The sequence below is a fragment of the Scyliorhinus canicula genome, chromosome 9, assembly GCF_902713615.1.
Source record: "Scyliorhinus canicula chromosome 9, sScyCan1.1, whole genome shotgun sequence".
Classification (NCBI taxonomy): Eukaryota; Metazoa; Chordata; class Chondrichthyes; order Carcharhiniformes; family Scyliorhinidae; genus Scyliorhinus; species Scyliorhinus canicula.
The window spans coordinates 151,452,288-151,473,049 of record NC_052154.1 but is presented as its reverse complement, the minus strand read 5'-3'; the positions used below and the strand labels follow the sequence as shown (position 1 = coordinate 151,473,049).

Here is a 20,762-nt window from a genome sequence, read left to right as displayed (position 1 = left end):
AAATATTGCACTACAAGATCTGCAAATGTCTCTTCACTAATGCTCGTGTGTTTCAGTGATACCAAGTCCTGTTTGCTCTCAAAATGACTGGGCCCGAGCCTAACTTTGTGAATTCAAAACAATGAATCATTCCAATCACAAGAAACTTGAACTCATGATCAAAGTGTCGGTGAGAGAGACAATGAGGCTATCCGCTACCAAAGCTATATTCATATAGATGTAGGAACTGGAAGAGGTCATTCAGCCCCCCCAACCTGTTCCACCATTTAAATGCATCGCGGCTAATCTGCACCTCAACTCCATTTACCCACCTTTGATCCACATTCCAAACAAAAATCTTCTACAGTCGAGTCTGCACCGGCCATTGCAAAGAGCACCCTACTTAAGCCCACACCTCTACTGTATCCCCATAACCCAGTAACCCCACCTAACCTTTTTTGGACACTAAGGGCAATTTAGCATGGCCAATCCACCTAACCTGCACATCTTTGGATTGTGGGAGGAAACCGGAGCACCCGGAGGAAACCCACGCAGATACGGGGAAAACATGCAGACCCAATTATCTCTGAATAAATTATCTATAAATCTCAGTCTTGTTGCCGGCAGCTGATCACCAGAATCCATCACCTTTGGGGGATGGAAGGTTGTGGGAGCAATGTGGTGAGAGCATTCCAGATTTCCTCTGCCATTTTTATGTATGAAGGTACTTCCTGACTTGACTCCCAAGTAAGAGTAAGGTTACGCCAAATTGAAACTCTTCATCATTTAAAAACTCTAATGTGTTCACCCATCTCTAAACTCAAGGGAATACAGACTTCTTCTGTGCGACTCTTCCTCAATTTAATCCTTTGTGCTCCAGTATTATTCTGATGAATCTGTGCTTCACCTCTTAGAATCATGGAATAGAATCATATAATCCCTACAGTGCAGGAGGCCAGTTGGCCCATCGAGTCTGCACCAATCCTTTGAAAGATAACCCTACCGTGGCCACTCCCCTGTAAGGCCACCTAATCTTTGAACACTATGGGGCAATATAACCTGCACATCTTTGGACCGTGGGAGGAAATCATGTGCAAATTCCACGCAGTTACCCAAGGTCGGAATCAAATCGGGTTGCTGGTGTTGTGAGGCAGCGGTGCTAACCACTGTGCCACCAATATACAACATTAATATATTCTTCTGGAGATGCGGTGCTCAGAACGGATTTCAATATTTTAAACAATGCTTGACTGAGGGCTCGTCATGTCTGAAACCTCACTTCCTTCCATTTTTAATCCTGCCACTGGTACCACAGCTGCACATCACTTCTGCAAACGTACAGCTGGCATGTAGAAAATGTTTAAACAAACAAAGCAGAAATATTTTCTGTAAACATCAAATCAACGTTAAAAGCTACCAACGCCCATCAGCTGACCTGGGTTAGGCTTATATAAATCTGAAGTAAGCAAACCTCTAGCAAAAAGAACAAGGTGCGCAGAAAGTCAACCTCATGGAGTAGAACGAGCAAGTCTGCATTTAGATAGTTTCTCACATTCCAAAATAATTTTATAGCTAACAAAATACTTTAATAAAATTTAGGCACTGCTGTGATGTAGGAAATGTAGCAGCCAATTTGTGCACAGCCAACTCCCATAAACAGCAGTGAGATAATTACTAGATTAATATTGACCAGTAAACTAGTGGAGCTCCCCTGCTCTTCTTCAAAATAACACTGGATCTTTTACATCCATTTGAAGGGCCAGATGGGGTTTCTGTTTGATATCTTTTTAAAGATCAAGTAGAACAGCACCTTTTAAGCACAAAACATGAGAAGGACTTACACAAGAGAGCCAGATGTTGAGCTGAAGGAGAAATAAGGAGTGATGACGAAAAGGTTGGTCAAAGAGGCTGCTTAAATGCAACTTGTGCTTAGCACCCTCGTGAAGCGTTATGGGTTTTCGACAGATTTAATAAGTGCTACAATGCACATTCTTTTGGAATATTGTCACGTGAAATGCATTCCGATTATCAAATGTTTACTCAAAATAATACCAAGGGAATGCACATACTAGTAATTGCCTAATTGAGACTCTTATAAATTGAAGTCAAAATAATGTTCGTGCAAATGCACAATATAATTTTGAATTTATCAGTTAATCCTACCCCTGACTGCCTCTTTGTTACCTCACTGCTCGTCTCAGATCAGGCACAACATACTGCAACCAGGAAGAGGGAAGCCATCTGTGGTGAATCACAGTAGCGTAATTCACACTGTATTACACATGTTGTACTACATCTCTGTAAGCTCGGCACACGAGCAGTTGCGCTGCTCTGCCACTAGGGGGAGATGCTCTGGGAGTGTACGGGAGTTTGTACTGGGCTCCACCCGTGGCTCCTCCCCCTAACCGGAAGTATAAAGGTTGATGCTGAGAGCCTGCCTGCCAGTTCATCTGGAGTTCATCGTGTCACAGGCAGGCACTGTTGTAAGACGATTAAAACCACTGTTCACTTCTAACCACGTGTTGCGTGAATTGATGATCTCATCACCATCCATTTTGATCCATGCCACACTTGGAAGTGCTGTTCAACACTCGATTCTCCATACTACAGAAAAAAAGTGGCTCTGGTGCAAAGATGCTGTTCAATGATGATAGCAGAACTGAAAGGTTGTACTATCAGAAATGGCGGAACAGGGGGAGGGTCTTTATTACAGAAAATAGAAGACTGAGCTAATAGATGTCAAGATTAAGAAGGGGCTTGTTGGGGCAGCACGGTGGCACAGTGGTTAGCATTGCTGCCTACGGCACTGAGGACCTGGGTTCGAATCCCGGCCCTGGGTCACTGTCTGTGAGGAGTTTGCACATTCTCCCCGTGTCTGCGTGGGTTTCGCCCCCACAACCCAAAGATGTGCAGGATAGGTGGATTGGCCACGTTAAATTGCCCCTTAATTGGAAAAAATAATTGGGTACTCTAAATTTATTTTTTTTTAAAAAGAAAAAAAAAGGGGCTTGTTAGGATAAACATAAACAAGGTGTTGCAACTTATGGGGGGAGTCCAAAAATAGGGGCCATAAATCTATCATTTCTATTAAATCCAATAGAGAATTCTAGAGAAAGTCTTTACTCAGAGTGGCATAAATGTGGAATTCACTCCCACAGGGAGATGTAGATGTATTTAAGAGGAAACTATATCACAGGAGGTAGAAATGAACAAAAGGGTATGTTGATAGGGTGAGATAAAGCATGCAGGTAGACCAGTTAGCCTAAATGACTGCTATATTTCTATGCAAATCCAGGCTTCTCACCCCTCACTTTGGGATTCAGACCATATGAAACTTTAGGATCCTTTCCAAATTAGAGCTCAGCTTCAAACCACACAACCCACTGAGCACCAGGATTCGTTATTTCTACTTCTCCAATGGCATCCAGTCTGACAGTCCACTCGACCACTTAAACCCTTATTAGTACTTTTATCATGGAGATTAGACTATTCTTTTTTTAAATAAATTTAGAGTACAATTATTCTTTTCTTCAATTAAGGGACAATATAGCATGGCAAATCCACCTAACTTGCACATCTTTGTGGTGTGGGGGTGAAACCCACGCTGACATGGGGAGAATGTGCAAACTCCACACAGTGACCCCGGGTCGAGATTCGAACCTGGATCCTCAGTGCCGTAGGCTGCAGTGCTAACCACTGTACCATGTGCCACCCCCCCCCCCCCCCCCAGATTAGACTATTCTTAATGCCTTTCTCACCAACTTCCCAATCTCCAACCTGCAGAAACTCCAGTTTATAGAAAACAAGTTGCCTCTGTCCTGTCTCTCATCCGTCACTGGTTTTGGTTTCGATCTCTCCTCGGTGTATTAAATATAACCCTTCACCTTCAAATACTTCTTCTGCCTCACCAAATTACTGCCGCCTACTGTAGCTCAGATCCTCATCAAGGCTTTCTGACAACACCATCCAAACGCACAACCTCAAACACCAGATGCAGTTCTTAAAGAAGGCCTTAAAGGATCAGAGAGAGTGAAAGAAGCAGAGGGGTTTAGGAAAAGAATCTCAAAGGTGGTGGAAAGAAAATGTAGATTGGAAGAGACAGAGTGAGAAGAACTAGGATTCTGAGAGAGCGGATGCAAGGGGTTGAGATAAGTGACTGGAGAAGTAATAGAGAGGAGTGGGTGGGAAAGAAGCCACTTTTGTCACCTTGACTCTCCTGTTTGATCTCTTACCTTTCACCCTACCCTCCCCCAGTGACCTGGCTCATCCATAACTTTGTTGCCTGCATCCCATCACCACCCTCTGCATTTTCTCCAGTGCAGCAACTTTCCTCCATAGCCTCAACACTCCACATCTCTGCTGCCTCCTCCAGCCTTGCAACCCCCTAATAGCTGTGCTCCTCCAATTTCAGCCCTTGAATCCCCAATATTATTTGCTCCACTCTTTGAAAGCCTGAAGCTCCAAAATTCCATTCCACAAGAAGCAGGAATAGGCCACACGTCCCATCGAGCCTGCCCTGCCATTCATTACCATCATGGCTGAGCTTCAGCTTCAACTCAATTTTCCTGCCAGTTCCCCATCTCCCTTATTTCCCCGAGACACTAAAACCCGGCCCATCCCAACCTTAACTGTATTCAATCATGGAGCATCCACAACCCTCTGGGTTTGAGAATTCCAAGGTTTCACAACCCTTTCAGTAAAGCAATTATCCACTTCTCAGTCCTAAATGATTATCCCCTTGTCTGGAGACTGTGCCCCTGTGTTTCAGATCCCCCGACCAATGAAAACAATCTCTCGCCATCCATTCAATCAAGCCCCGTCAGGACTTTTATAGGTTTCAATGGGATTGCCACTTCTAAACGTGACTGGCTCTCCACTCGTCCCTCCTCAATTAGAACACTCCTGAATCTAAATTGGCAATTCAGTGAGGGAGTATCGCAGAGTCAGAAGTGTTCTCTTTCAGACAAAATATTGAACTGAGCTCGCCACTAGACATAAAAGAGCCAATTACACTATTGGGAAGTGAAGGGGAGTGGTTTCCGGTGTCTTGGCCAATAGGTACTTCTCAATCAATGCCACTAAATAGTTGATCTCATCACAATACTGCTTGTGGGAGTTTGCTGTCTGCAAATTGGTTGCTCTTGTTTCTGACATTACAACAGCGACCACAAAGTCCTTCATTAGCTGTAGCATGCTTGGAACACACAGAGATTGAGAAAGGTTCAATGTAAATGCAAGCTCACTCTTTATTCAACCTAATCTAGCTTTGATTGAGCTTTTTGGTCCTCTGCATAATATATTCTGTCTCAGTGTCAACATTTGAGTGTTGTACTTCTGTGCAGTCTTTGGGAAGTTTGACCACGTTGAAGACACTACTTTAACGCAGGTTGTTGTTATAGTAAAGCAATGCATCATAAATGCACAATTACAGCTGCAGCCTGTAACCACAGTTTGAAATACTGCAGTTTCTTCAAAGAGAAAATAAACCAGGAGTGAAACGAAGCACACTGCTACCCTTTGACGCTGGTATATGACTTCAATGGTGTAGAAATGTGAGCTATTTCCTGATCTCTCCTCTGTCCTCCCTCCCAGTGTCCCTCTGCCCCAGTTAAGAATGGACTTGAAACCTCACTGCTATTCACCTTGGTGCATTTTTAAAACACAGATGAAACAAGGTTACAAAATTCTTCAAATAGCTTTGCAAAGTGTTTGCAAGACAAATTTAAGCACAACACAACTCCCTGACTGCACATAATCATGTCACAGTTTAAAGGAACTTGCGATTTCGGCTTCTGGCAGTGTTCCTTAAAGACACGATTCAGAATCAGCAGACTAAGAATTGATTTTCAGTAATTCACCCAAATGAAGGGGGGGGGGGGGGGGTGTCAGTAATTCACCCAAATGAAGGGGAAGGGGGGGGGAGAAACTAATCCATGAAAAGAGCTGTCATAACTTGTACAGAAGCACAAAAGTCACTTACCCTCTTCAGCCAAGTGAGATGTTTGTAAATATCGACCTCACCATCCATGCTATGGGTCTGCAGTAGCCATAATCCCAGGGAGAGTGAGAGGGGGGGAGAAAGAGAGAGAAAGACCGAACTGTCTGCACAAAAGGTGTAGTTCTCCTGCAAGGAACAGTCGCTTATAGTGAAAGTGACGAGTAGAGTATAAAACCAATTCTCATTTCCCCCCCCCCCCCCCCCCCCCCTTCCTGAGGCTCACGACAGGCTAAAACACCAAACAAGGCAGAATGTCTTGACTCGGTAGATCCACAGAGCATCTGGTTTGCAGTCAAAAGAAATCGCAAACTTTTAGTGACAGTCTCTCGTCAGTGAATTTGGATTACTACAGCCGACCTGCAGTCAACAAACCCCGGTGTAATCCGATTCGGGTGCCTCTGTTGCTTTGCAGAGGAGAGTGGGGGGGGGGGGGGGGGGGGGTGGTGCATGTTATTAAAGCTGCAGTCTCGTTTCTGTATTGATCAAGTGAGACAGACTAACTGGAAAGCCGGCTCCAGCTATTTCCTGTTGTACGAGTAATGATCACACACCATAAGCTATTTCTCCCCACCCCCAACCACCCCCCACTGCATTTCACCGAGTGTCAAGACTAAAAATAGCACCGTTCACCCTGGTGCTGCGAACTTCATTAAACGCTCAGAAACCCAAGTTAAGAAAGGCGGAGGGATTCTGATTTGGTTTTGCTAAAATACAATCTCACTCGGATAACGGCGACCTATTTGTACCCCCCCCCCCCCCCTCAATTGAATCACTCTTAGTAACTTTCTCGCCACACCAATGTTACAAAGTTCTCTGCTTTCCCCTGGTAACAGCAGGTTAATTTTAAATCGCGCGAAAGGGATTCGAAACAAGGTAATCCGCGCTGTAAGTGCTTTTCGGTCTTCACCAACAACACCAAGTCTCAGTTAGAATCAGGACCTCTGACATTACACAAAGAAATTAGTGAAAAGGGGGATATATTCAGGCGGGCAGCCTCAGGGGAGTTCTGAAAGAGTGTTGCATTGTCACAGTCGCCATCTCCCCAATGGGCCTTCTGCCCCCTCAGGTGGATGTATGCTATTCATAGAATCCCTACAGCGCAGAAGGAAGCCATTCAGCCCATCAAGTCTGCACCACGCCACCTGTGCCCACTTCCTTGCCCGATCCCACCAACCCCTTAACCTAACCTGCACATCTTTGTAACTGTGGGAGGAAACCGGAGCACGGGGAGAATGCACAAACTCCACACAATCACCCAAGGTCGGAATTGAACCTGGGTCCCTGATGCTGTGAGGGAGCAGTGCTAACCACTGTGCCAGCCTTATTTTGAAGAGGAGCAGGGGAGTTCTCCCCAATGTGCTGGCCAATGTTTATCTCTCACTCACCACCATCATAGTCATTAACACATTGTTTGAGAGAGTTTACTGTGCGCTAATTGGCACCTCCTCAGTAGAGCAAGACACTTCAAACTACGGGCAGCACGGTAGCATGGTGGTTAGCATAAATGCTTCACAGCTCCAGGGTCCCAGGTTCGATTCCCAGCTGGGTCACTGTCTGTGCGGAGTCTGCACGTCCTCCCCGTGTGTGCGTGGGTTTCCTCCGGGTGCTCCGGTTTCCTCCCACAGTCCAAAGATGTGCAGGTTAGGTGGATTGGCCATGCTAAATTGCCCGTAGTGTCCTAAAAACTAAGGTTAAGGGGTTGTTGGGTTACGGGTATAGGGTGGATACGTGGGTTTGAGTAGGGTGATCATTGCTCGGCACAACATCAAGGGCCGAAGGGCCTGTTCTGTGCTGTACTGTTCTATGTTCTATGTTCTACACTGGACAAATGCTCCAAAAATTCACTTCCTTCCCCCTTCTGTTTCTTGCAGAGTCCATCAACATTCAGACTTGCTCCTGCCTGGCTTACCTCCCCAACCACGCAGACTGCTGCTGAGTGCAGCTCTTTCAATGCTGTTGGACATTTCCACTAGCAGCTATGCCAATTCAAAATTGCAAAAATTCAACACATGCTCCAACAACCTGTATGTACATAGCAGGACATCCCAAAACCCTTTTATATCCAATGAAATGCATTTGAAGTGGTAACGGAATTACCCTGCATGTTACCCTGCACACTGCAAAGCCCGAAGATACTTCACAGGAATGTGATTCGACATATATCGACACTGTACCATGGAAGGAGATAACTTAGTCATAGAGGTCTTGAAGGATGAAGAGGCAATTCAGAGCTTATGGCCCGGACAGCTGAAGGCACAGCCACTAATGGAAGTGCGTGATGCACAGCAGGCCAGGATGGGAGAGTGGCAGCTTGCATTAAATATGTATTTTGGTACTGCACATGACATATGCTTAACAAATTCAGTTTTTTTTTCAACAAACCTCTATACCCTTCTCTGAATAGAGAGGGGACTCTCCTTGTTCTTATCTTCTGCTCCACTAGCCTCCTCTTTCAACTGATCATCTTTCATCTTAATCCATCCCACATCTTAATCCATCCCACATCACCCCAGGGGAAAACGCATTGCTCCCTTCCATCCCTGTTCAGCATTCCAACAGGAATCAAGTTTACGTTAAGGGATCCAAAGGAAGAGGTGGGAAAAAACTGGTTGGTTGTTGTGTTCTTAAGTTACAAAAGAGTGAAGAGTGCATTCTGATGACGCCAAAAGCTGGAAGAAACACAGAGTACGACAGTGTATGTTGTGAATTCTTGTGGCTTTATGTGTAAGCATATAATGATGGCGGCATGGTGGTACAGTGGTTAGCACTGCTGCCTCTCAAGGACCAAGGTTCAATTCGAACCTTGGGTGACTGTGTGGAGTTTGCACATTCTCCCAGTGTCTGCGTGAGTGTCCTCAGTGTGTACCCATTTCCTCCTGCAATCCAAAGATGTGCAGGTTAGGTTATGGGTTGCGAGAATAGTGTGGGGGCATGGGCCAAGGTAGTGTGCTCTTTCAGAGGTCAGAGCAGACGCGATGGCCTGAATGGCCTTCATCTGCACCCTAGGGATTCTATGATCCTCCTACTCAGGTTGGGTTTTATTGATTTCTAAAAGAATTCTATTATTTCCTTTGTGACTCGCATTGTGGGGAGTCTCAATGTCACCTCAGGAAGGCAGACAGCATGATCAGAGACCCCTCCCACCCAGGCTATGCCTCTTCCAGACACTTCCATCAGGCAGAAGGTACAGAAGTTTGAAGACCCGCACATCCAGACATAGGAACAGCTTCTTCCCCACAGCTACTAGTCTCAACGTCTCTACCTCGGACTGATCTGTTCCCTGTAAGAAGACTATTGACGATGTCCTGCTGCTCTTGCTCATGTATTTGCTTTGTTTGGCCCCTTGTTCTGCACTGTAACCAATCATTGTTTGTCGATGTACCATTTGTCAATGTACTCTGTCGATTATTCTTTTATTGTCTACTATGTACATACTATGTACGTTCCCTCGGCCGCAGAAAAGCACTTTTCACTGTACTTCGGTACATGTAACAATAAATCAAAATCAAATCAAAACCTAATTCATCATAAATAGTTCAGTTGTGAGCAAGGCTCTGTTAGAAAATAGGGAAGGGCAAGGAGCATCATCAACCAATATTTTTTGAGCCCAGCATCATTGTAAAAGACGATATCTCAAGTGAAATTTCCCCAAACCCTTCCTGATGTTCCTAAGCTTGATACCATAGAATCCCTACAGTGCAGAAGGGAGCCATTTGGGCCATCGAGTCTGCACCGGCCGTCTGAAAGACCACCTTAACTAGGCTCAATCCACCAATCCCATTTTAGCAACCCCACCCTATGGGGCAATTTAGAGCCAACAGGAAGAGAAGAGAATCAAAGGCTTGAGAAACAAAAGCCTTGGGCTCACTGATCTACATTGACTCCTGGTTAGGGAACATCATTTTAAAATTTTCCTCATTTCTGTTCAAATTCTTCCATGGCTTCAACCCTTTCCATCATTGTGATCTCATCCAGCTCCATAACTCTTCAAGATATCTACCCTCAAACCTGGCCCCAAGCACATCCTCAATTTGAATAATTCCACCATTGGCAGCCATGCCTTCAGCTTTCAAGACCCCAAAGCTTTGGATTTCTTCTTTCTCAACCTCTGCACCCTTCTTTCCTCCTTTAAAACACTCTTTAAAGTCTACCTATTTCACCAAGCTTTTGGTCACCTGCCCAAGTTAGGTGTCAAATTTGTCTTATAATGCTCCTTCCTTAAAATTCTTTCACAGGGTGTGGGCATTGCTGGCTAGCCCAGCATTTAATGCCCAACCCTATTGCTCTCGAGAAAGTGAGCCATTTTCTTGAATCATTGCAGGCCATGTGGTGTAGGAACACCTGCAACATTGTTAGGAAGTGACTTCCAGGATTTTCCAGTTACAGTGAAGGAACGATAATGTAGTTCCAGGTCAGGATGGTGTCTTTCTCAGAGGTGAACTTCTGTGAAGGAGCACGTGGTATTCAAGTATGTATATTAATGCAAGTTTTATTGTTGACTTGACGGACATTTATATGCGTTGTCGTTGAACACTCTTTTAAAGAATGAGACAGTCGGAGTTAAGTACCTAATATTCATAGTTTCTCCGTCTCCACATACAACAGTTTGCATTTGCATGTTCTTTAACATAGCAAAATGATGAAAGGAATGTCACAAAATGTGTAATCCAAAATAAACGGAATCCAACCCGGGGAGGACGTATTATGGCACAAGTGCCAAGTGGGATGAAGGGAGTGCATGGGAACCCCAACTCTAAAGGGTGTACATTCTAAAATTGCCAAAGGTGACAGAGCTAGGGGAGGGTGCAATTAGTAAGGCTTTAAAATTGGAAATGTTAGGAAACTGGGAAACATTTTAGGTCACAAGGTTCAGTCACACTTAAAGGGAACTTGGTCTAGGACTGGAATACGGGCAAAGCTGTGAATCAATTGTACTTTATGGAGGGTGAGAGGTGGGTCAGGAGAGCATTGGAAGGAAATTCGGACTATATAACAGACTGGCAGTGGAATTTTGTAGACCTCTACATTCAGGTCAGTGGAGCACTCATCACCCAGAGCGGTCAGATTGAAACATTGGTGTTTCAAGAAGGATACACACTATTCCAAATAGCTACTTGGCCACTGTATGAGAAGAGTGGTCTTTTCATTCCTCGGATCCTTTCCTGCCAGAGATCAATATGGGATAAGCTTGGGTGGTCCAGTTCAGTGATATGTTCACTCAGGGCTTCCCACACAACTCTCTGGTTTGATGTAATCTTTTCGTATTCATAGACATTTCAAATGCGAGATTAGAAATTGGCTCCAATCTCACAACAAAGCGTTTGCTGGTTATAGATATAGTTATAGTTCAGTTCTAAGACATGTTACTAGTGGTGTCCCAATGGGATTAGTCCTGGGCCCACTACTTTGCAGAATCATTACTAATGACCTGGATAGTGGTGTTGGGAGTATTGAGTGTAAATTGGCAGACTAAACCAAAATCCTTGTCAGAGTTAAAACAGTTAAGGACTTTTAAACAATCCCAAAAAGATTAAGTTATGTGATGGGAATGGGTCACATTGCCTTTAATTTAGACAAATGCAGCAATGCATATTACTTGGGCCATCAAAATATATATACCATTTAGAGCAGGAAAACGTCAAGAGAAACGTGTTATTGGGCAATGAACGTTCATGACTAAAGCAGAGAGACTAAAGCTTCACAACTCTAATAAACTAACATCTAAAGTGAAATTGTTTCAGATACACTGAACAATCCAAACCCGTAAATTCCATTGGTGAAGTATTTTGCAATCTGATTGCAATTGGCTCCATTCCCAAATCTGATGTCAACAACAACCTGCATTTATATAGCGCCTCTAACATAGTAAAACATCCCAAGGCACTTCACAGGGGTGATTATTATAATGAGATGTGACACTGAGCCAGTAGAAGTTGGGTGATGAAAAAGTTGGCCAAAGAGGTAGGTTTTAAGAAGTGTCTCACAGGAGGAGAAGTAGGGGGGTGGAGAGGTTTAGAGCTGGAGGAGATAACAGAGGTAGAGGTAGCGCCATGGAGGGATTTGAAGACCAAGGTGATTATTTTAAAATCATGGAATAGTACAGCACTGAAGGATGCCATTCTGCCGATCGAGCCCTCACTAGCACTTTGGAACTGAAATCCAATCAATCAATTCTTGCTTGTATTTTCCAGTAGTTCAGCATTCGTTTCTCCTTCAAGTATTAATCCAACTCCATTTTGAAGGTTATGATTGAATCTGTATCTGCCACTCTGTTTGATCGAGTTGGAGATAGCATCAAGACACCAGTTATTTCAATTCTCCCCAAGAACGAAGGCAACCCTAGCGTTCAATAACATGGACAGATACATCTTTAGAAAATTCCTTGTATTCATCTGCGTTGTCTGTCAGCTGAATACTGGTCTGGTTAAAACAGTGACGGTAAGCCAAGTCAACAGAACAACTTTGATCATAACATTCTCATAGTAGCCCACTTATTATTATGCAAGGAACCTCTCATCTGATCCTGGTTTATTTTTAATGCCCGTCCTGCTGGCTGTTTTTAAAACTACAGGCTTTTGGTTTTAAAATGAAGTACCCCACCCCACCCCCGGCACACTCCGTGATGCAGTGTGCTCTGCGGCATAGCTTGCGATGTCATTTTGATGGTCTTGGCTAGCAGCCAATCACGTCTTATGAAACTCCAGGACATTTTTTTCGATTGGGATTGGTAGAGCCTTTCAGAAGATTCTGGAACAGAAGACAGGTTCCATTTTCGTTCTGAGAAGGAGCTGGGCAGAAGCCTGTTAAATATCTCTCCCAGAAAGCCTGGAACAACTTCTCTCTTTGATATCTCAACTGAAGTGAGCAGGTCTGGACACTACCAGCCCTGTGAAGGTTTAACTCCCAATTTAAATGCTGCAAGCATTCTTTACAGCCAGGACTGTGCAAGTTAAACTTCTCAGAAAGGCTGGAAAAAGCCCAGGCTGATGTCTCTCCTGAGATTCCAAAAAGGATCCTGAAGTCCAGGCACCGTTTCTCTCTCTCTCTATACCACCAGGAACCCTGCAGACAAGCATTCCAGTGGTAGAGTGGGTGGAAAACCCCTCCTTTAAACACTCAGGTGGAGAATTCTAGAACTATCACAGTGAGATTGAGTGTCAATCTGCTGTACAAGTGAAGGTGACACTCCAGAGGAATTCCTGCAGCCCATGAGGTCGAATTGAAGGCAGATTCTAAAAGATCCAAACCAACCAATGACTAAATACCACCGACTACAAAGATTCATCTCAACCCCTTTAATCCCTGTTACATTTGAACATTTCCTTTCTGCCCACAGTGTGTCTGTTTTATGAGAGTCTGGGTGGTGGGTGTGACAAGATTTGAGGAATAGTTAGATTAGTACACGATTGTTCTATCGTTTCCATTGCATGTTTATCTCTTCTATTAACAAAGAACAAAGAAAATTACAGCACAGGAACAGGCCCTTTGGCCCTCCCAGCCTGCGCCGATCCAGGTCCTTTATCTAAACCTGTCTCCTATTTTCCAGGGTCTACTTCCCTTTGTTCCCCGCCCGTTCATATATCTGTCTAGATGCATCTTAAATGATGCTATCGTGCCCGCCTCTACCACCTCCTCTGGCAAAGCGTTCCAGACACCCACCACCCTCTGCGCAAAAAACTTTCCACGCACATCTCCCTTAAACTTTCCTCCTCTCATCTATTATAAACAATTTTTTAAAAAATGTTTTACTTACAAATCTGGTGCCTGCAAGTCATTGGAGCAGTCGAGGGTCAATTATCTCAGGATAACATACAAATTATTGGTTAATCCGCTTATGTTGGGACTCTGGGGTCTGTGGAGCTGGAATTGGCCGCGCACAAGCCCAGGGTGTCATAGCAATTACATAAAACATTTTATTAGCCTTGATTGTTCATCAGACCCCCCCTCCCCCCCCCAGCATCAGAATATAATTCCTTATACTTCGTTCTAGAGATGTCACCATGCTGATATTTTTCTCTTAAACTAAATCAGTAAACATTTATTATCACATTATTGTGGGAGTTTACTGTGTACAGATCAACATTTGCCTGCATTGCACAACAATGACTAGACTTTAGGAGTAATTCATAGTTCCTGAAATATTTGAGGGCATCAAAAGCACTTCAAAGATGCTGCATGCAAATTCATGTTTTTTTGTAATACTGTGCATACTAGTGGTCTTGTCTGCTATGGGTTTGATGTTTGGCATGCATAATGAGATGTTGATTCTTTCAGTGCTGCTGTATTTACATCTTGTTCCATGTTACCTCGGTGTGGTGATGCAGCAGTGCTAACCACTGCGCCACCCTGCCGCCCTGGATGCTAGGTTTAGGGGATGGGAGGAGAAAGGAGTAGAAAGGATGAAGGACTTGTTTTTAAGAGGGCCGATTTGCGAGCATAGTGGAGTTATCGGAGAAATTTGGGCTTTCACAGGCGAGTGTTTTTAGGTACCTACAGGTTCGCAACTTCATTGGGCGACGCAGTGGTGAGCATGCTGGCTGAGGTCCTGGGTTCAATTCCAGCCCCAGGTCACAGTCCGTGTGGAGTTTGCACATTCTCCCCGTGACTCACCCCCACAACCTGAAAAGATGTGCAGGGTAGGTGGATTGGCCACGCTAAATTGACCCTTAATTGGAAAAAAATAATTGGGTACTCTAAATTTTAAAAAAATAATTGCCCCTTAACTGGAAACAAAATGAATTGGGTTAAAAAAGAAACTAGTATCCAGCCTCACCGGCTTAAACAAATGGTTTGCACAGATTGGCGCAAACCTCGATACCGACCCCAATTTGCAATTCTGCCAAAGTGGTATCCAAATCTTCAATGTGGAGACCACCATTGGGTTCGCTTAATAGTTCCCCGGATAAAACGGCAGTGAGGCCATCATTAATGCCCTTAAGCCTGACCCCTAAACGACCCCAACTCCATCTACACCCATACAGCCTCCGGATCCCCACACCACCCCAGTACTTTCGCCGCCCAATAGTAGTATATCGGGCTCAGTCACGTCAAGCCCCTGACTGCTAGTCCCTCTGCAGGACTGTCTTCCAAATCCTAGCCACTTTACCTGCTCAAAAATAAGACAAAATCAAATTCTCCCAACACCCAAACAAAAAAAGTTTTGACAAAAAAAACAGCAAACACTGGAACAGAAACAGTAACTGCGGGAAAACATTAATTTTTTACCAACTGTATTCTGCCCGCTAAGGACAGAGGGAGAATCTCACCTCTTCAGTCTGAACCCTGCTCACCAAACTTATGAAGTTCAACTTCCGAAGCCAGGCCTAATCCTGAGCTATCTGCACCCCCAGATACCCAAAATGGAAACCCATTAAGCGGAATGATAACACCCCCAGATTAGCTCCCCTCCCCGGTGGAGCGACAGGAAAAATGCTCACTTTTCTATTTCCATTAGTAGTCTGAAAAAGCCCAAAACGTTCCAGCAGGGCCATATCATCCATAGTGGGGATCAGGTCCTTCACATACAAAAGATGCTCATTGGCGTACAAGAACACCTTGTTACTGGAGCAGCAGAGTGGTGCTGCGGTTAGCACTGCTGCCTCACGGCGCCAAGGACTCGGGTCACTGTCTGTGTGGAGTTTGCACATTCTCCTCGTGACTATGTGGGTTTCACCTCTGCAACCCAAAAGTATTGAATGGTAAGTGGATTAGCGATGCTAAATTGTCCCTCAATTGGAAAACAGAATTGGGCACTCTCAATTTATTTTTAAAAAAGGACTCCTTGTTGCACCCCCACCCAATTATCCCTTTCCACATATCAGAGGCCCTCAGGGCAATGGCCAAAGGATCAACTGCCAATGCAAAGCGAGGGGAGACACAGGGTAAAAAGTGCTTTGTATAACAACTGGGTTTAGGCCCCACCTCAAACTGTTCCAACACTGCAAACAAATCGCCCCATTCTACCCCATCAAAAGTCTTCTCGGCAACCAACACAATAACCTCCTGCTCTCTACCTTCTGCCGGGGTCAAAACTAGGTTTAAAAGCCTCACATTTGACGACAACTATTTCCCCCTTCACAAACCCCATCTGATCTTCACCAATAATCTGAGGGAGACACTCCTCCAACCTCTGTGCCCAAAATCTTGACATCCACATTCAATAAAGAAATCGGGCAGTACAACCCATCGGGTCCTTATCCTTCTTTAACAGAAGTGAGCTGCACACTTGCATAATTGTCTCTGGAAGAGACACCCATGCTACGAATCGTCAAACATCTCCACTAATTTACAGCAAAAGCTCTGTAAAATTCCACCAGGAACCCATCCGGCCCCAATACCTTTCCCCTATGCATGCGTCCAATCGCTATCCCTACCTCCTCCACCTGCAAAGGCTCCTCAAGCCCATTCCGGTCCTCCTCCTCTACTTTAGGATACTCCAACCCTACCAAAGATTCCCGCATATCCGACACCTCCCCCAGAAGCTCCGACATATAGAGGTTCTTGTAAAATATCTCAAAAGTCCCTTTGACTTTATCGGGGGCCGACACAAGTCACCCACTTGAATCCCAAATCCATACAATCATTCAGGAGGCTGCCCCCCCCCCCCCCCCCCCCCCCCCCCCCAAGCCCTGGAACTGGTGTACCACTTTATCAGTAGATAATAGATCAAATTGCAACTGCAAATTCTCTTGTGGTGGGGTCACCAGGGTACCTTCTGTCCACCTTCAGGATCTCGTCCCCCAACTGTTACCGCTGTTCCCTTGCCTCCCTATCCATCACCGCCTTCAGGGCCTCCCACAGCACAGAAGGGGGCACACCTTCCCATTCTTGTTAAACTCCACATACTCATCTTCACACAAAATCCCAAATCTGCTAACAGCCTCACCTCCAAGACCACACCCACCAAGTGCAGAACGTGATCTGAAGTTTGAAATTCAGAATCTGAAAATATTCCACTTCCCTTAGCCCTGGCAGCAGAGACCTCCCCATCACAAAATGGTTGACATGTGAGTACACATTGTACAATGGAGATAAAAAGGAGCAACCCGCAGGGTGCAAAAACTGCCACCGTTCCGCTAAATCCATCTCCTTCATGAACGCTTCCAGTACCTTTGTTACCCCCGAATGGGCCGATCCAACTTGGGGTTCAGAGCGCAATTCAAACAGATCATAGATCATAGAATTTTTATCATAGAATTTACAGTGCAGGAGGCCATTCGGCCCATCGAGTCTGCACCGGCTCTTGGAAAGAGCACCCTACCCAAGCCCACACCTCCACCCTATCCCCATAACCCAGTACCCCACTCAACGCTAAGGGCAATTTTGGACACTAAGGGCAATTTAGCATGGCCAGTCCACCTAGCCTGCACATCTTTGGATCGTGGGAGGAAACTGGAGCACCCGGAGGAAACCCATACACACACGGTGAGAACGTGTAGACTCCACACAGACAGTGATCCAAGCCGGGAATCGAACTTGGGACCCTGGAGCTGTGATGCAATTGCGCTAACCACAATGCTACCGTGCTGTAATTTCTACACCCCCCCCCCCCCCCCGCCCCCACCCCCAAAATCAGCTTGTGCATGTTTGGTATGGCTGCCAGCACCCTCTTCATGAACTCTCGAGTACACGCTCGCTAAAACCTCCGCCTTGCCCTCCAGTGTCCCTGTAATTATGACATACCCTCCCCATCTGCAACCAAACTCTTCTGTTAATTAGTCTTTCCACCCCAGGGCTCTGTCAAAGCCTGAATGGAACACCTGGCTCACCCAACCTTTGGGTACAACCTAATCTGATCCTACAGGTGCGTCTCCTGCATAAGCACCAGATAACTATCAAAATCTTCAATGAGAGAAAGCACTAGCTCACTTCACTGGGTCTTCCAAACCTCCCACATAACCAATCGAACTGGGCCATTTCTACCGTGAGGGAATTTCCCCTCCGCCTGCCATAACTCCAAGATGGCAGCAAGCCCCACCCTCCTGATGGGACAAAGAACAAGCCCCAGTCACCGTCAGCATTCTACATCCACACCCCCCCCCCCCAGCAATCCCAGAAATCCCCCAGATTCTTCCTCTCGAACCAACAACGCTCTCCTCCATGCCCCCCCCCCCCACCCAACTATTCACACCTACGCTCATTGAAACCTGCGTAAACAGGTCCAGCAAACCGCAGCAACCCCCCCACCCTACCTCACTCCCATTCACTAGCCGATCTCAGCCTGGTAGCGAGGTAGCCCACCTTACCACACCAGAGCCCACATCACGCAAATAAACAATCCACGAAAGAAACTAAAATTCCATACCACCTCACAACAGAGTCGAAACTCCCCCACCCCCTCCCTCAACCCTGAATCTACCTCACACCCCTCCCCCCAACCAAATACTCCCTCTAAACCAGAAATGCCCACCTGAAAGTGAAAACACAATCAAAAGAAAAAGCCCCAAACAAACCACGTCAATTATATCAACTCTGTATATAAAAGAAAAAGGGAAAAAATAAAACAAATCGCACACCTTTACAAATGTTCCCATACAAACCCGTTCCAACCATCAGCAAAGGCTCCTGCAAACCCATTCAGTTCAGTTCAAGTCCTTGAGCTTTAATGTAAGCCTGTGCCTCTTTGGTATTATGCGCAACCCTCAGCCTCACCGGGTACACCACAACAAACCACTCTCAAAAAGCACTGACTGCGCCTTATTAAAGTCCACCCGCCTCCTTCCAATACCGCCGTGACATCTTGCTATATTTGAATACTGCTGCCTTCTCCTTAGCCCACTTCAGGAAACCTCTGCTTTGTCCGATAGCTATGAAAACACTATCGCCGCTAGCGGTGGTTTGTTTGCCCATGGTTTCACCTGGAGCGACTGATGAGCCTGATCAAACTTGGTTGGGGGGGGGGGACCAGATCCTCCCACATCAACTTCATAAACAACGCCTCGCAATATGCTGTCGGCCTCAGACCCTCCACCCTTCAGGCAACCCCACAATCCTGATGTTCTGCCGCCTCAACCTATTCTCCAAGTCTTCGACCTTAGCTCTCAATCCCTTATTCCTATCCCCCACTCTCCACAGGTCAACATCCGAGGTCAGCTGATCGCTATGTCATGACAGTGTCTCCTCCACACCCTTCAACACCTCACCATGCTCTTGCATCAAAGTCTTCCCCAAAGACTCCTTTATTGGGACTAATGCATCATCCACCGATTTTGAGGGCCTCCATCAGTTCTCTCCCTTGCCTCTCTGTTTGCTGTCTTTCTAATTCGACATCCATTACCTCCGTCAGCTTGTCCACTGTAACAGGTGCGATCCCATCTGAGCTTGCCCGCCATCTTCAACCCAGCAGACTCCACATCTTGCTCAATTCATCAGAAGGGCTACTGCTCACACCTTTCTTTCCAATATTCTTTTTTGCGCCTTTTGACACTGTGACACAAAAGGCTCTCTAACATGCACAAATTTGTCCACCAGCTACCCCTGGGAACCAGGTGAAAAGAACCAAAATCCAAAGACTCTAGCAGGAGCTACCTTACGTGCGACCTTCTTTGACATGTCATTCCCCATTTTCTTTCCCAATACTCACATTTCATTAGTTAGCATGATTGACAGTTGGTTCCATTATTCACTGAGGTCCCAGATGCTCTGTTGCCTTCGCTGTACCATTATTAGCTCTCACGCCCAACAAGTTACGGCACAAAAACGTTTATAGCCAAACGTTCAGCATGAGTCTAACGAACGGTGGCACGATGCAAATCCTGGGCCTTGCGGTGTGTGTGTTTTTCTTAATTATATGAATTAAGAAATATTTTAACAGCAACATTGTGTGTGATCAGTGGAGATGTTGAAACAGTTTTGTCCTTAAGAACATCCGAACTAGGAGCAGGAGTATGTCATTTGTGTCATCAACTTACTCCACTTAATAAGATTGTGGCTGATTTTTAACCTCACCACACGGGGTGCCAACTGTGATTAAATGTATTTCTGGAGGTTGTCACATGACTTCCCCCATGCTCCAGCCATTAATCAGTCAATACATCCTGCCCTGTGACATACTGCCTTCCTACACCAATCAAAAAGCAAAGAGACTCATTATCCAATTGGATGATGCTTGACTGTCAGCAATGTTCAAAGAAAATGACAAAGAAAAGCCCGATTTTGCAATGTCCTGATGATTTTTCTCCAGCGTTGCAGTCAGCAGTGGCCTGGAGATTGATTTTTAAATCCTAGAGACAACAGGCCAATCCTGGAGGGTTGGCAACCCAGGCCACCACAATCTCTCTTAACTCCCTTATTATCCAAAAATCTGTCGAAATCGGTCTTAAATATACTTGACAATTGAGCATCAATTCGGGAATAGAGAAATCCAAAGCTTGACAACCCTTCAAGTCAAGAAATGTCTCTTCATCTCAGTACTAAAAGGCCAAGGCCAACAGCTTATTCTGGGTCTGAGACCCTGACTTCCAGAGTCCCCACTTGAGAGAAACATTTCCTCAGCATCTCATCCTGTTCGGGCCCTTATGAATTTCATGTGCTTCACTTAGTTTACCTCTCACTCTTATAACTGCACTCTGGTCAGCAATTCTAGCATTGCAATGTCTCCCTATCACTGGCTTTTGGCAGGGCTAGTCTATATTTAAACAGCAGGTCCCTCCCTGTTGGTTGACTGCAATGTGGTGCAGATTGTTTACAACCAAAACAACTCTTGTAGCCGGTGATCCAAGGTCTTCTCTCATTTTTTTAATACTTGGGAGTGACAACATTGGCTGAAGCTGCACCTTTCAACAAT

General features: G+C 45.4%; 1 protein-coding gene across 12 annotated transcripts in view; it reads right to left on the bottom strand.

The window, feature by feature from the left end:
- The window catches only part of LOC119971787 (liprin-beta-2-like), a 354,279-nt gene that overhangs the window by 134,905 nt on the left and 198,612 nt on the right, over positions 1–20,762 (bottom strand). Inside the window, exon 1 of one of the 12 annotated variants that reach the window (XM_038807913.1) lies at positions 5,960–6,155. The exons of the other annotated variants lie outside the window; for them this stretch is intronic. Within the exon in view, the coding sequence (XP_038663841.1) occupies positions 5,960–6,007 (48 nt within the window). The 5' untranslated portion in view covers positions 6,008–6,155. Of the gene's footprint in view, positions 1–5,959; positions 6,156–20,762 lie in introns of those variants that run through there. 12 annotated transcript variants of the gene reach the window in all.